The 14,960-nt window shown below is 52.4% G+C and overlaps 1 protein-coding gene across 1 annotated transcript; it reads right to left on the reverse strand.

The window, feature by feature from the left end:
- Positions 1-2,515: 2,515 nt before the first annotated feature.
- Positions 2,516-14,067, reverse strand: LOC309567426 (uncharacterized protein; the record flags this gene model as incomplete). The annotated part of the gene is made up of 2 exons (XM_082272824.1): positions 2,516-3,355; positions 13,978-14,067. The coding sequence occupies 2 exons, from the start codon at positions 14,065-14,067 to the stop codon at positions 2,516-2,518; spliced, it is 930 nt and encodes a 309-aa protein (XP_082128950.1).
- Between the last annotated feature and the right edge of the window lie 893 nt (positions 14,068-14,960).

Genomic DNA, 14,960 nt, shown 5'->3' on the forward strand with positions numbered 1-14,960 from the left:
GAAACAAAACAAAAGGCAAAATAACAGCAAACCCCTCGCAGGTTCCACGTACGAACACAGACGCACATAACAAATCCCCAACGACAATCACAACAGATGAGGACGAACATACAAGGAAAACCTCTTCAAATCCCACCGTCCAATGCGCTTCACCGCATCCTCATCCAACCCCCATCGGGCGGCCTCCGTGGCTGCCCCAATGCGGAAGGAGTGTGAGGCATAGCATGTCGCATCCAAACCCAGGACCCGCAAACACTTACGGAACACCCCGATGAACTGATATCGGGACAAGGAAGCCCCATCAGCATGCACCAACAATGAGCCCCCCACCGGAGGCCGTACGGCCAAAAAAGCACGCGCAGCGCTAACAGGGCACAAAGGCGATGCCGGCATTGCAAACAAACGGATCCGCACGCCCCTACCCAACTGATCGGTTTTTGACCGACGGAGCAAAATGTGAACCTCCTCCCCCCCGGCAGGATACATCCTGCGCCAACAGGCCCCCCGACACACCCTTAGAGGGGCTCACCAACTCCCCAATGCGAAAGGCCCCAAAAAACGCCAGGCAGAACGCTGCCCGAAAAAGGAGGACTTCATAATCAGAAAAACACAGCGCCCCCAATGTGGCGGAAACATCCAGCAGGAGGGGAAAGGATACAGGGCGCCTACCGTCCTTACGGCGATGGGCCCGCCCATACCCCTTCAGAGCTTGCCGAACCACGAAGTCCTTTGTAAAATCGTGACTACCCTGCAACTTAAACAAGAAGGCCAGGCCGGCCAACTTGCGAGCCACGGCAGACGCCGACCCACCCTTCTCAAACTGTCGCGCCAGATAGTAAAGAACCACCCACCGAACCGCCGGATCCCCGCTGTCCAGCTCCGCCAAACGCAGCACCTCCCACCACTCGAGCCACACTTTGGAATATGCTGACCACGTAGCCTCACTCACAGACCGTTGAATCCAGCCGGCGAGGACCCCAAGGCAATCTTCCACAGCCAATCGGGACACGGGACCCCTTGTTGCTCCGCCTCCGGCGCCAGCTCCCGAAACCGTTCCCACTGAAAGCGAGACAAGGCGTCAGCCACCGTGTTGACCACCCCCGGAATGTGTACAGCATAAAGAAAAATGTTCAATTTAAGACAACGCAACACCAATTGCCGCAGGAGCCGAACCACCGGCTGCGAGGAAGCCGAGGAGCGGTTAATCACCTGTACCACTGCCATGTTATCGCAGTGCAGACGAATCCTCAAATCACGGAATGCGTCCCCCCAAATCTCCATGGCGAGCACCACCGGAAACAGTTCCAAAAGCACCATGTTCCGAAGGAGACCAGCCTCCGACCATGACGAAGGCCAAGGCGCCGCGCTCCACCGCCCCCGATAGAAAGCCCCATACCCAGTAGAACCCGCCGCGTCCGTGTACAGCTCCAGGTCAAAATTGCTGACCGGCCCAGCCATCCACAAAGCCCTCCCATTGTAGTCGACCAAGAAACTGTGCCACAGCCTCAGGTCCTCCCTATGGTCCCTGTTGAGGCGGATAAAGTGCGCGGGCGACGTTACTCCCGCCGTGGCCGCCGACAGCCGCCTACAAAAAACCCGACCCATCGGCAAAATCCGGCACGCAAAGTTCAGCTTGCCCAGCAACGACTGCAAGCAGCGAAGTTGGATCTTGTGAAGGCCTAAGACAGCCCGAATCTCCGACTTGAGAGCCGAAAGCTTGTCCTCCGGCAAGCGACATTCCATAGCGTCGGAATCTACCACAATGCCCAAGAAGCTCAGCATTGTGGTCGGGCCCTCCGTTTTATCCGGCGCCAGTGGGATCCCAAACTGCACCGCAATGTGCTGCAACGTAGCAAGAAGCACGGCACACACGTTGGAGGAAGGCGGACCCACGCAAAGGAAATCATCCAAATAATGAATGAGGGAATTCGTCCCGGACACATCCCGAACCACCCACTCCACAAAAGAGCTGAACTTCTCAAACAACGCGCAAGAAATGGAACAACCCATAGGGAGGCAACGGTCTACGTAATACGCCCCCTGCCACCGGCAACCCAACAGATGAAAACTATCAGGGTGAACCGGAAGCAGCCTAAAGGCGGCTTCAATATCCGCCTTAGCCATGAGCGCCCCCCGCCCGTAGCGCCGGACCCAAAACACTGCCGCATCGAACGGCGTATAAGCCACCGCGCAGGCTGCCGAATCAATCGCATCATTTACCGACCCCCCCTTCGGGAAAGAGAGATGGTGAATGAGACGAAACTTATTGACCTCCTTTTTGGGCACCACCCCCAGCGGAGAAACCACCAAATTCGGCAGTGGAGGATCGGGAAAGGGGCCACCCATCCGACCCAAAGCCACCTCCTTCGCCAGCTTGTCGGACACCACCGCGGTATGCTGCAGTGCGGACCGCAAATTCCGCGCATGAGGGGGAATGGTAGTCATGGAGCAGGGAATACGAAAACCCTCCGAAAAACCGGCCTCCAAAAGTAGGGCCGCTGCCCTATCCGGGTATCTACTTAGAAAAGGTAGCATCCTTTCCAATATCACCGGCGTCGTCCCTTTTGTGACCAGGCTCCCCGGAGCGTCCCTTACCCCGTTTGAAACAGCGGGACAACGGATGGGCACCCCCGCAACCCGAGCATTCGTGCTTGTAGCGACAGGACCCCCCGAACTTACAGGAACCCTCGTTGAATTGCCAACAGCAACCCCGCCGCTTTGTGACCGACTGCCCAGGGGAAGAAGGACCGCCGGCCCCCCCTGGAAAAAACTGCTGGGGGGGCCGTGCCGACGACATAAGCCGCATCCAGAGGCTAATGTCTTTGTGGTCCCAACGCAGCGACTGCCGAATGGCCTTCCGCTGACGGAACTGTTCATCATACCGCAGCCACGCCGTACCCCCATACACCCTGTAAGCCTCGCCAATAGCATCCAAGTAACAGAAGAGAGCCGAACAATGTTCGGGGTTCTTTTCCCCAATCACACTAGCCAGAATCGCGAACGCCTGCAACCAGTTAGCGAAAGTGCGGGGGATTAACCTATACCGCCGCTTCTCCTCATCCTCCTTCTTGTTCTCCTCCGGCTTGAGCCTATCCAAGTTAAACTTCTCCAGCGGCAACAGAGTAAAGATTTCCACGTACTCACCTTTCACAATCTTCTCCCGGACCTCCGCCTTCAGATGCGCACCCAACGGTCCCTCGAAGCAGACGTAGACTTCGCACCTCGCCGAGTCGTCCAATCGGACCGTGTCCCCCTTCTTAGCACCGTCCCCAACTACAGCCCCCTTTTCTGACCCCCCAGCGGCGTCCCCCACCGATGGGGAAGCGGCCGCAGGTGACGGCACAACCGCCGCGGCCTGTACACCAACCGCCCCCAGAGCCCCAGGCGCTGGCGCAAGCCCCGCCGTCACCCCCCCAGAAGCGGGCGGGACCCAGGCCGCCGCAGGCGAGGGGCTAGCACCCCCCTGCGTGTCGAATCGCCCGACCAGCTCCCGCAGACCCGACAGCAAGGAAACCAACGCCCCTTCCGGCCCCACAGCGGCAGGCGTACCACCCGCCAACTGGGCAGCTAACCCCCCCCCCCAGCAGGCAACCGCGACCCCAACGCGCCGCCCCCACCTAAACCCAACAGTTCGCGTAAAGAATCACAGACAGACACAGAATTCTCACACTCACCGGGCTGCCCAGGGGTGGTCCCGCCAGCCGCTGTTCCGGAAGCCCTCTCAGCTGGGCCGCTCACAGTCGCCTCCTCGTCCGAAACCGACAGCTCGCCTTCTGACCGATCCATCGCAGGTGGGGAAGTCTCATTAGAGGGCCGTGCGGGGGGCCTGCCCCCGGATGCCCGCGAACCGTGCTGTCGACCTTCGGCTCCAAGCACACCGGTCCCGCCTCCAGCTGATGTTCCGGCAGCACGCTCCGAGCCTGGAGCGCCCGCCGTGGCACGCCCCGTGCCTCCCCGCCGATCTGAAGCCCTGGGCCTAGAGGGTCTCTGGAACCTTCGGGGGCTGCCGGCCAAGGCACCGGAGGGCCCGGCAGCCGCATCACTGCTCATCCCCCGCCGAGACTCCTCCCCAACGCCAATAACCTCAGGGGAGGAGTCCGCAGTTCTGCCCGTCTGCCGCTCAGGGGGAGGGGAAACAGAGGCACGCCTGCCCCTCCCACCCCTCGAGCTCCGCTGCTGCTGAGGATTCCTCCCAGCCGCGCCGCCGGCCGAAGCAGTGGCACGCTTGGCCGGCGGGCCTGGAGGGTCCCTGATGGGGCTCCTAAATGACTTAACAGCACGGGGGGGGAGTCCGGGGAGAAACGCTCCGGAGGCCTGGTTCTCCGAGCGCGAGTGGAGTCCCGCCCCCCCGCCGCCACGGCCGGGCTCTGTGCGCCCAGGACCGTCGCGACCTGAGCCTGGACCCAGGCCGCCCCATGCACCGCGGCCGCAGTGCGGAGGTGGGAGAGTAATCCCTCCAGCTCGGCCATTCTATAGGTGGGAAGCAGGGGACAGCAGGCAGGCAGGGGAGCAGGCCAGCCAAAAGCAGGTGGGGGGGGGCGAGAAGCTGCGGGGGCCGACCGTATGGCAGAGGGACCCAGCAGGGGGAAGAGGAGCAGTGCGGACCGCTGGTGAGCCTGCAGTGGGGGGGGGGGGCCGGACCGCCTGCCCCGCCGCCCAGAGGACAGAGGCAACCGGAGGAGAAGCTGGCCGGCCAGGAGGGAAGCGCGGGGGGGGGGCGCGGGTGCACGGCCGCACGCCGGGAAGCCCGGGAGCCCACACACGTGGCGGGAGTGCTGGCGCGGATGAAGCCTGCAAGGTCGGGGGGGGAGGGGGGGCCGTTGTCAGCGTGCACCGCTGCCGCCGGCAGGAAGGAGCTGCCCAATCGACACAACGGGCGGGCGCCGGGATGGCCGGCGGGGGGGCGGAAGACCGAGTCCACCGCAGCCCTCGCTCTGGACGGAGCCCGCACGTGGGGGCGGGGGAGGGAAGGAGTGAGAGGAGCGGAGAGGAGGGCCTGGCGGCGCAGACACCGGAGGGGATGCTAAGAGGGGGGGGGGGAGAGACAGCCCGAGAGCCTAGTGAAAGGGACGGACAGCCAGGCACTGCAGAGGCAGACCGCCGGAGGGCCCCAGGCACGGAGGGAGGGAGGCAAGGGGGACACAACCTCACCCTGGACGCTTCAGCTGCCGAGTGAGGGGATTTTTGGCGCCCCCCAGCAGATCCCACCTCTTCCTGTCTGCCAGCCCCACCTCCCCCTGAGCTAGCTAAACAGCCTAGGCTCCCCCCATTACCACTGATAACTTTTATTACTGACTTAACCCCTACACTCCCCTGTCCACTTAGTCATGCTGGCCCTATGCTATCTCTCCGCTCCTGCTCCGGGCCTCCCTGGAAAGTATGAAAAGGTCAAGCAGGAAATCCTGGCGCGTCTCGGTGTCACCTTGGCCATTCAAGCCCAGCGGGTCAACAGCTAGTCCTTTCGGAATGAGAGGCCCCCAAGATCACAGATATTTGACCTAGTCCACCTGGCACGAAAACAGCCAGAGTCCTTGTCTGAGCCACAAATAGTGGAGCGTGTGGTCATGGACCGCTTCCTGAGGTCATTACCAAATCCTCTGCAGAAGTGGGTGAGTCAAGGAGACCCCAAGTCGGCGGACAACCTGGTGGAGCTTGTTGAGAGGTACTATGCTGCAAGAGAACCTGGTTACCACCCCTACAGCCGCACAGACTTTCCACCCAAAGCCACGGTCTCCCCAGACAATCGGTAAGACTGTTCCAGGGGAAGTGGGTGGTCAGCACGGCAAGGAGACAGGGGGAGGACTTTTGGTGCTAGAGCTGAAGTTTGGTGTCCCAAACAAGGGAAGCCACTGCCTGTCAGAAAACCTAATTGGGGTAACACCAGGTGTTTCCGTTGCCAGGAACTGGAACATGTTGCAGCAAACTGTCCGTTGACAGATGAACCCATGCAGTGTGACATGTCTCTTAGAAGGCAGTCTATGTTTGCTGCTGTTTCATGCGCTGCAGCGCCAAGTCTAGGAAAACACATGTGCCAAATGACTGTTAATAATAAGCCTATTGCGGCCTTGCTGGACCCGGGAAGTCTGATGACTTGATGATGGTTGAAGCAGAAATGGTTGAAAATGTGAATTGAAAAAAAAGTTGCTGTGATCTGTGTACATGGTGATACTGTTAGCTTTAAAACTGATTTAGGTACGGTGACCCATCCGGTCGGACTTGTGCCCCACTTAGTGCATGAGGCCATCATTGGTAGAGACTTCCCTAAGTTTTGGGAACTGTGGGACCGTCCCGACTCGGTCACAGTAACTGACTCAGTGGCGGAGCCAGAACTCCTGGCCAGCACCGACCATATGGGTTTAAGGGATTCCTCTCAAGGTTCCCTGGATTTTCCTTTCTCAGTTATGGCAGGAGAACTGGAGGAGCCTGAGGAAGTTCCCACAGCCAGTCAAGGTGGACAACCTTCTGCTGACCCTGAGGCTACATTGGAGTTTGCTGATCTTAATGTGCACAAGGAAAACTTTGGTACCGAGCAGAGAAAAGACCCTACCCTAGCCAGGGCCTGGGAGAATGTAGTAATGTTTAATGATGTACTTGTTGAATCAGGGGACAGGCCCTGTTTTCCTTTTTTCAGCAGTATTGAGGATTTATTGTATCGTGCATATAAAAAAAACAATGAAATTGTTGAACAGTTGGTGGCCCCTAAGCCTTACAGACGGGTGGTGCTGGAATTGGCTCACGGACACTTACTGGGAGGTTATTTAGGAGTTGAAAAAAAACACTGAAAGGGTGTTTTACGTAGGTTTTACTGGCCTGGGATACAGAAAGATATTGACAATTATTGTCAATCCTGTCCTGTGTGTCAGATATCAGCCCCACTACCCCACTTCCGAAGTCCTTTAGTGCCTTTACCCAATAAATAAAACATTAAAGAGTATGTTAATAAAGGTTGTGGACAAGGATGGGAAAAACTGTGACTTCTTGATAACGTACTTGATGTTCGCTATCCGGGAAGTACCCCAGTCCTCTACGGGATACTCTCCGTTTGAATTGCTCTATGGGAGACAGCCTAGGGGGCTCTTAGACATAGCCAAGGAAACCTGGGAGGGGGAGCAGACACCCCACAAAAGTGTCATTGAGCACATCGCTCAAATGCAGGATAGGATTGCAGCGATCATGCCTATGGTAAAGGAACACTTACTGCAGGCCCAGGCAGCCCAACAGAGTATATACAACAGGGGAGCCAGACTCCGTGTCTCCTCACCTGGTGACAGGGTCCTGGTGTTAGTTCCCACTGTTGAGAGCAAGTTCCTTGCTAAGTGGCAGGGTCCCTTCGAAGTATTGGAAAGAGTTGGGGAGGTCAATTATAAAGTGCATCAACCAGAAAAAAGCCAGAGCAGATTTACCATATAAATCTGTTAAAGCCCTGGAAGGATAGGCTGGCCTTGACTGCGAGGTCCGTCCCTGTAACATCTAGGAGTAATGAGTCCCCTCTGGTCCCTGAGGTCACGATTTCAGGCACCCTGTCTTATTCCCAAAAACAAGAAGCTAGAGAGTTCCTGATAAGGAATAGAGAGAAATTTTCAGAGTTACCTGTTATGACTTCAGCAGTTCAGCATGATATTGTTACTGAACCTGGAGTCCGTGTCAAGCTCAAACCGTACCGAATTCCCGAAGCGAGGAGAAAGGACATTAGTGATTAAGTAAAAAGGATGCTGGAGCTAGATGCCATTGAGGAATCCAATAGTGACTGGTCTAGCCCCATTGTTTTAGTCCCAAAACCGGATGGTACTTGGAGGTTCTGTAACGACTTCAGAAAACTCAATGCAGTGACAAAGTTTGACACGTACGCAATGCCCAGGGTGGACGAACCTATAGACAGACTTGGCAAAGCCCACTATCTAACTACTTTAGACTTGACCAAAGGATATTGGCAAATACCCCTGACTGGTAGCGCCAAAGAAAATACTGCGTTTGTTACCCCAGAGGGTTCGTTTCAGTACAAAAAAATGCCTTTTGGGTTGCAAAATTTACATAGTTACATAGTTACATAGTAGGTGAGGTTGAATAAAGACAATAGTCCATCCAGTTCAACCTGTGTAGGTGTGTGTGACTGTAATCATCTAACATAGCCCTCAATCTCCTGATCCTTGAGATGTAAGTCTAAGAGTCTTTTGAAAGTCACCATACTACCCGCAGAAACCACCTCTTGTGGTAGACAATTCCACAATCTTGTAGCCCTAACAGTAAAGAACCCCCCACGTTGCCTGAGGTTAAAACGCTTCTCCTCTAATCGCATTGTATGTCCTCGAGTCCTCATGCAATTCCTTCGAATGAACAGCTTTTCTTCTAAGCTGAGATCCCCATTAAGATATTTATAAATTGCTATCATGTCCCCTCTCAGACGTCTTTTCTCCAGGGAAAATAAATCGAGCGATTGCAGCCGCTCTTCATAGGTAAGGTCCTCCAACCCCCTAATCAGTTTAGTTGCCCTTCTCTGGACTTTCTCCAGCTCCAACACATCCCTCCTGAGGACTGGCGACCAGAACTGGACAGAATACTCCAGATGCGGTCGGACCAGAGTTTTATAAAGTGGAAGGATTATAGTCTTATCTCTGGAATACATCCCTTTCTTTATGCATGCTAATATTCTGTTGGCTTTGGAAGCTGCCGCTTGGCATTGCATGCTGTTGCCTAATCTATCATCAACTAAGACTCCCAGATCCTTCTCCATTTTTGATTCCCCCAAGGGTTCCCCTCCTAACGTGTATTGTGTTTTTATGTTTTTGGTCCCCAAGTGCAAAACCTTACACTTCTCCACATTAAACCTCATTTGCCATGTCGTTGCCCACTCCGTAATTTTGTCCAGGTCATTCTGTAGGATATCTGCCTCTGCGACATTTCAGAGGGCCATGGACAGGACCCTAAGACCTCACCGACAGTATGCAGCTGCCTATCTGGATGATATAGTGGTACATAGCACTGACTGGGAGTCTCACTTGCCCCGTGTACAGGCTGTTCTGGATTCCCTCTTCAAGGAAGGTTTTACAGCAAACTCAAAAAAAATGCTCCATTGGTTTAGAGGAAGCCAGGTATTTGGGCTACACTATTGGTCGTGGAGTCATTAAACCGCAGTTAAACAAAGTAGAAGCCATCCAAGAATAGCCACGCCCTGCAAACAAGAAGCAGGTCAGAGCCTTTCTTGGGATTGTAGGGTACTATAGGAGGTTTATCCCGAATTTTGCAACTCTAGCTGCCCCACTGACTGACCTTACGAAAGGGAAAGAATCAGTAATGGTGAAATGGTCCCCAATAGCAGAGGAGTCTTTCCAAGTCTTAAAGAAGGCTCTTTGTGCACAGCCAGTGCTGTACTCCCCTGATTTCTCAAAGGATTTCTTGGTTCAGATGGATGCGTCTGATGTAGGTATTGGGGCAGTATTGTTACAGGTACACAATGGGGAAGAACACCCTGTGTTGTACCTGAGCAGAAAGCTTAATGAACACGAGAGAAAGTATGCAGTCATTGAAAAGAAATGTTTAGCCATAAAGTGGGCCTTGGACGCACTAAGGTACTATCTGTTAGGGCGCCAGTTTGATTTGATAACTGACCATGCTCCTCTGAAATAGATGGCCCAAAAGAAGGAGACTAATAGACGGGTGAACCGGTGGTTTTTGGCTCTACAAGATTACTCCTTCACTGTAAAACACAGGTCAGGTGTTGAGATGGGGAATGTAGATGCCCTGTCCCGTGTTCACTCCTGTTGGGCCACAGGTGTTCTAACCCTGGGGTTAAAACAAGGGGGCGGGGGGGATATGTACCAGAGCGTCCCAGAGAGAGCTGGGAAAAGTCCTGTTCGGGGTTTATACATCCCTTAGGCACCTCTCATAGTTTGGATCTTGGTCCTCTCCCCAGGCCAATTTAAACTCACCTGAGACAGACAGTCAGTGCTCTCTCAGCCTGGGAAATCAGACAACGTTTGTCTATGAGAGCAGAAGGTCAGTAAAACGGTCAGATTGTGTCTTTGGAAGCTGACAAGCTGTAGGCTTGCTCAGCCTGTTAGTGAGGGCCTGTTTTGTGTGTAGTAACCGCCGGAACACGGCTAGGCTTTTGTTTTGTTATTATTTCTTCTGCTTGTTTTTCCTTAAAGCACTGCACTTGTATATAGACTTGTATATAGCACCAATAAACAGCGCACTGTTTGTCACTACCTCACTGGATTTGGTATCTGTGCCTGAAAGACTGCTCATCCCAGGCAGCTTTGCACCTGCTACCTGTTCCCCAGCTTACTATATATATATATATATATATATATATATATATATATATATATATATAAAAATGCCCTACCCCCATCTGTTGCACTTTAGGGCAGGGCTAAAATCAGATCAAAGGATGTGAAGAAGTTTTTATCCTCATGGGCTCCTGCACAGTTAGGGCTGTCTTTAATATTGATTGGACCCTGGGCAAAAATTTTCTCCCCCCCCAGCTCGACTTTTGTTTATTGCAGCAGATCAGGCAGCGATTGTGATTGGCTGTCAGAGGTTTAAAGCACATAATTACCGCTAACTGATTAGTTGCTAGCGGTTATTGCACATCATTACCACTCACTGACTGGTTGCTAGAGGTTTACAGAACATCATTACTGCTCACTAATTGGTTTCCAGAGGGTACTGCAAATCAATATTGCTCACTGATTGGTTGCTTGAGGTAACTGTACATCATAACCTCTGCATCAAATTGTGCGTGTGGCCAAACTGCACTAGCACTGAGGGTGCACTACATAAAGAGTGCATAGTTGAAAGGTGTGCTACCTACAGAGTTGAAGGGTACACTAGGTACAGAGTGCAGGGGTAAGCTATGTACAGAGTGCAGGGTTGGGGGGTGCGCTACATGCAGAGTGCTTGGTTTAAGGGGTGCACTTTGTGCAGAGTGCAGAGTTGAGAGGTGCGCTATGTATAGAGTACAGGGTTCAGGATTGTGCTATATGCAGAGTGTAGGGTTCAGCTGTGTGTTAGGTACAGTGTGCAGAGTTCAGGGGTGTGCTACGTGCAGGGATGCACTATGTGCAGAGTGCAGAGGTGTGCTAGGTGCATGGGTGCGCTATGTTCACAGTGCAGGGGTGAGCTCGGTGCAGAGTGGAGGTAGGTGTGCAGGGGTGAGGTAGGTGCGGAGTGCAGGGGTGAGGTAGGTGCAGAGTGCAGGGGTAAAGTAGTTGCAGAGTGGAGGTAGGTGCAGAGTGCAGGGGTGAGGTAGGTGCAGAGTGCAGGGGTGAGATAGGTGCACAGTGGAGGTAGGTGCAGAGTGCAGGGGTGAAGTAGGTGCAGAGTGCAGGGGTCAGGTAGGTGCAGAGTGGAGGTAAGTGCAGAATGCAGGGGTGAGGTAGGTGCAGAGTGGAGGTAGGTGCAGAATGCAGGGGTGAGATAGGTGCAGAGTGCAGGGGTAAGGTAGGTGCAGAGTGGAGGTAGGTGCAGGGGTGAGATAGGTGCACAGTGGAGGTAGGTGCAGAGTGCAGGGGTGAGGTAGGTGCAGAGTGCAGGGGTGAGATAGGTGCACAGTGGAGGTAGGTGCAGAGTGCAGGGGTGAGGTAGGTGCAGAGTGCAGGGGTCAGGTAGGTGCAGAGTGGAGGTAGGTGCAGAATGCAGGGGTGAGGTAGGTGCAGAGTGGAGGTAGGTGCAGAATGCAGAGGTGAGGTAGGTGCAGAGTGCAGGTAGGTGCAGAGTGCAGGGGTGAGGTAGGTGCAGAGTGGAGGTATGCGCAGAGTGCAGGGGTGAATGGCTCTCCTCCCCCTCAGATTCCAGTACAGAGCTCCACTCCCCTCCTCCCTCCCTGGATGCCAATTCAGAGCTTCCGCCCAAGGATTTCAGTACAGAGCTCCACAAAAAAATATTTTTTGTCACGCGGTATTTGCGCAGCAGTCTTTCAAAAGCCATTTTTTTTTTAAAAATTATATTTCACTGCATTTAAAAAAAACTAAACCGTAAAGTTAGCCCATTTTGTTTGTATATTGTGAAAGATGATGTCACGCTGAGTAAATAGGTATGCAACATGTTACGGTTTAAAATTACGCACACCCGCGGAATGGTGACAAACTACGGTCAATAAAAATCTCCATTGGCGACACTTTAACATTTTTTTAATGGTTACCAGTTTAGAGTTACAGAGTAGCTTGTTGTTTTAAAATTATTGCTCTCACTCTGGTGATTGCAGTGATACCTCTCATGTTGTGTGGTTTAAACAGCGATTTTCATTTGCTGGAGCGACTTCCGTATACGTTTTCTTTTGTGCGCGAGATCACAGTGACGGGGGCGGTTGAAAATGTTTTATTTTTCCTATTTATTTTATTTATTTTTTAAATTTTAGCATAGTGTTTAAAAAAATAAAAATCTGATCACTTTTATTGCTGTCACAAGTAATGTAAACATCCCTTGTGACAGCAATATGCAGTGACAGGAACTCTTTATGGAGGGATCGAGGGTCTAAAAGACTCCAAACCCCTCCACTACACTTCCATGTATTCAAAATGCCGAAAACTGCATTTTTGAATACACTCACTTTTTAAATTTGGCGCCTTTAGCAGCCGAGTAACCCAGATGTGACGTCATGGACGCCGCCTCCGGGTTACGTCATCGGAGACCCAATTGAAGCCACATCCGGCTTTGATCAGGACTCCAACCAGCCGGTGGGACGGGAGACCCGGGCAGAGCCGTGAAGTCGGCGGGAGGGGGGGGGGCTTCCCTTCCCGCTCGCTGGGGTAACAATTGAGTGGCTCCTGAGCCCCTTCGGTCGTTAACGCCTGAAACCTGACCGCTGGGTCTAAAAAATGGTACTGGGATGATGCCTCTAGCTGCAGGCATCACCCCGGTACAACCACTTATTGCAGCCGACGTAGGGCTACGTCAATTTGCGGTAAGTGGTTAACCACTCCTGGACCGGAAGGATTTCCCCCCTTGATGACCAGGCCTTTTTTGCGATTTGGCACTGCGTTACTTTAACTGACAACTGCGCGGTCATGCGACGCTGTACCCAAGGAAAATTTACGTCCTTTGTTTCCCCACAAATAGAGCTTTTTTTTGGTGGTATTTGATCACCTCTGGTTTTTTTAAATGTGCGCTATAAACAAAAAAAGAGGGAAAATTTGGGAAAAAAAGCAATTATTTTTCACTTTCTGCTACATAACATTCCCAATAAAAAAAATGTTAAAAATCAAAATTTTTTTTCCTTTTAGGCAAATTTGTATTTTTCAACATATTTTTGGTAAAAAAAAAAATAAGTGTATTTTGATTGGTTTGCGCAAAAGTTATCGCATCTACAAACTAGGGCAAAGATTTGTCATTTTTATTTATTTTACTAGTAGTGGCGGCGATCTGCAGTTTTCAGCGGGACTGCGACATTGCGGCGGACAGATCGGACCCCTAAATTACATTTTTGCCACTTTTGGGGGGGACCCATGACATTACTACAGTAATCAGTGCTAAGAATATGCACTGTCACTGTAATAATGACATTGTCAGGGAAAGGGTTAACGCAGTGGTGATCAAAGGGTTAAATGTGAACCTAGGGAGTTTTTTCTAACTGTGGGGGGCGTGGCTTGGGAAATGACCATAGAGACCAGTGATCCTATATAGGAGGATCACAGACACTTTGTGATCATTTCAGAGAGTAGAACGGTAGGCTTGGCGGCGGGGAGCGATTGCGGGTGCCCGACGGCAATCGCGGGCGCCGGTCCCATGGATCGGCATTCCCGCTGCCTAGTGGGGGTAGGAGCCCCCCAGCACCATGCACGTGACCAACGTAGGGCTATGTCGTTTCGCGCAGACGAGCCAGCCTGCCGCAGTAAATCTGCGGTGGGAGGTCGGTAAGTGGTTAACACATACCAAGTTACCTCATACAGGATTGTACCACAGCTAGGCTGTGCCAGAATCTCTTGTACCTGAGACAGGAGTCCCTTGTCCTGCAAGGTTCTCTGAAATTTGCTGTACCTGGATAGCGGCCTCATGTAAATCATGAATCAGGTCTTCCCTTATTTTGCCACGTGTTTCAGTCTGCCTTGCTTGGCGCACATTCATCATCCTTGCTCATTCTCTTCTACACTTGACCAGACATAATTGCAAAATAGAAGATAGGATAAAAAACACAGGATAAGGAGGGAACTGTCGCTATATGTCTCTCTATATAAATGCATGATGTTGTCAAAAGTATTGGGACACCTGCCTTTACACACACATGAACTTTAATGGCATCCCAGTCTTAGTCCATAGGGTTCAATATTGAGTTGGTCCACCCTTTGCAACTATACCAGCTTTAACTCTTCTGGGAAGGCTGTCCACAAGGTTTAGGAGTGTGTCTAATAGGAATCATTCTTCCAGAAGCACATTTGTGAGGTTAGGCACTGATGTAGGACAAGAAGGCCTGGCTTGCAATCTCTGCTCTAATTCATCCCAAAGGTGTTCTATGGGGTTGAGGTCAGGACTTTTTGCAGGTCAGTCAAGTTCCTCCACCCCAAACTCACTCATCCACGTCTTTATGGACCTTGCTTTTCCCTCGTGTTTCGAAACAAGATGCAAACGCGCTAATGGCTTGCTAACCGTGATTGGGATGTCAATTAGGCTGCGTTCAAAGCTGCACATTTCCAAATACGCAGCAACCCAAACAGAAATGTCCTGCAAATGCACATTGCACTTGTATCTCCATAATGGCATGGTAATTGCGATTAGAGTGTCATTAACCATTAGGCTGCATTCACATCTGCACGCTTCTGAACACTCGGCAACCTGCAAAAAAAATGTGCAGTTTACTGTGCGTTTCGGAACCGTGCTGCAAATGCGCATTGGGCTTGCTTCACCATAATGACATGCTAACTGCCATTGGAGTGCCATTAACACTTACACTGCATTCGCATTTGCATGTTTCTAAATGTGCAGCAACAGGGCTGCTGTTAGAAATCGCGGGGCCCCGTACAGAC

Source organism: Pelophylax lessonae, assembly GCF_965119305.1.
Source record: "Pelophylax lessonae genome assembly, chromosome: 11".
Classification (NCBI taxonomy): domain Eukaryota; kingdom Metazoa; phylum Chordata; class Amphibia; order Anura; family Ranidae; genus Pelophylax; species Pelophylax lessonae.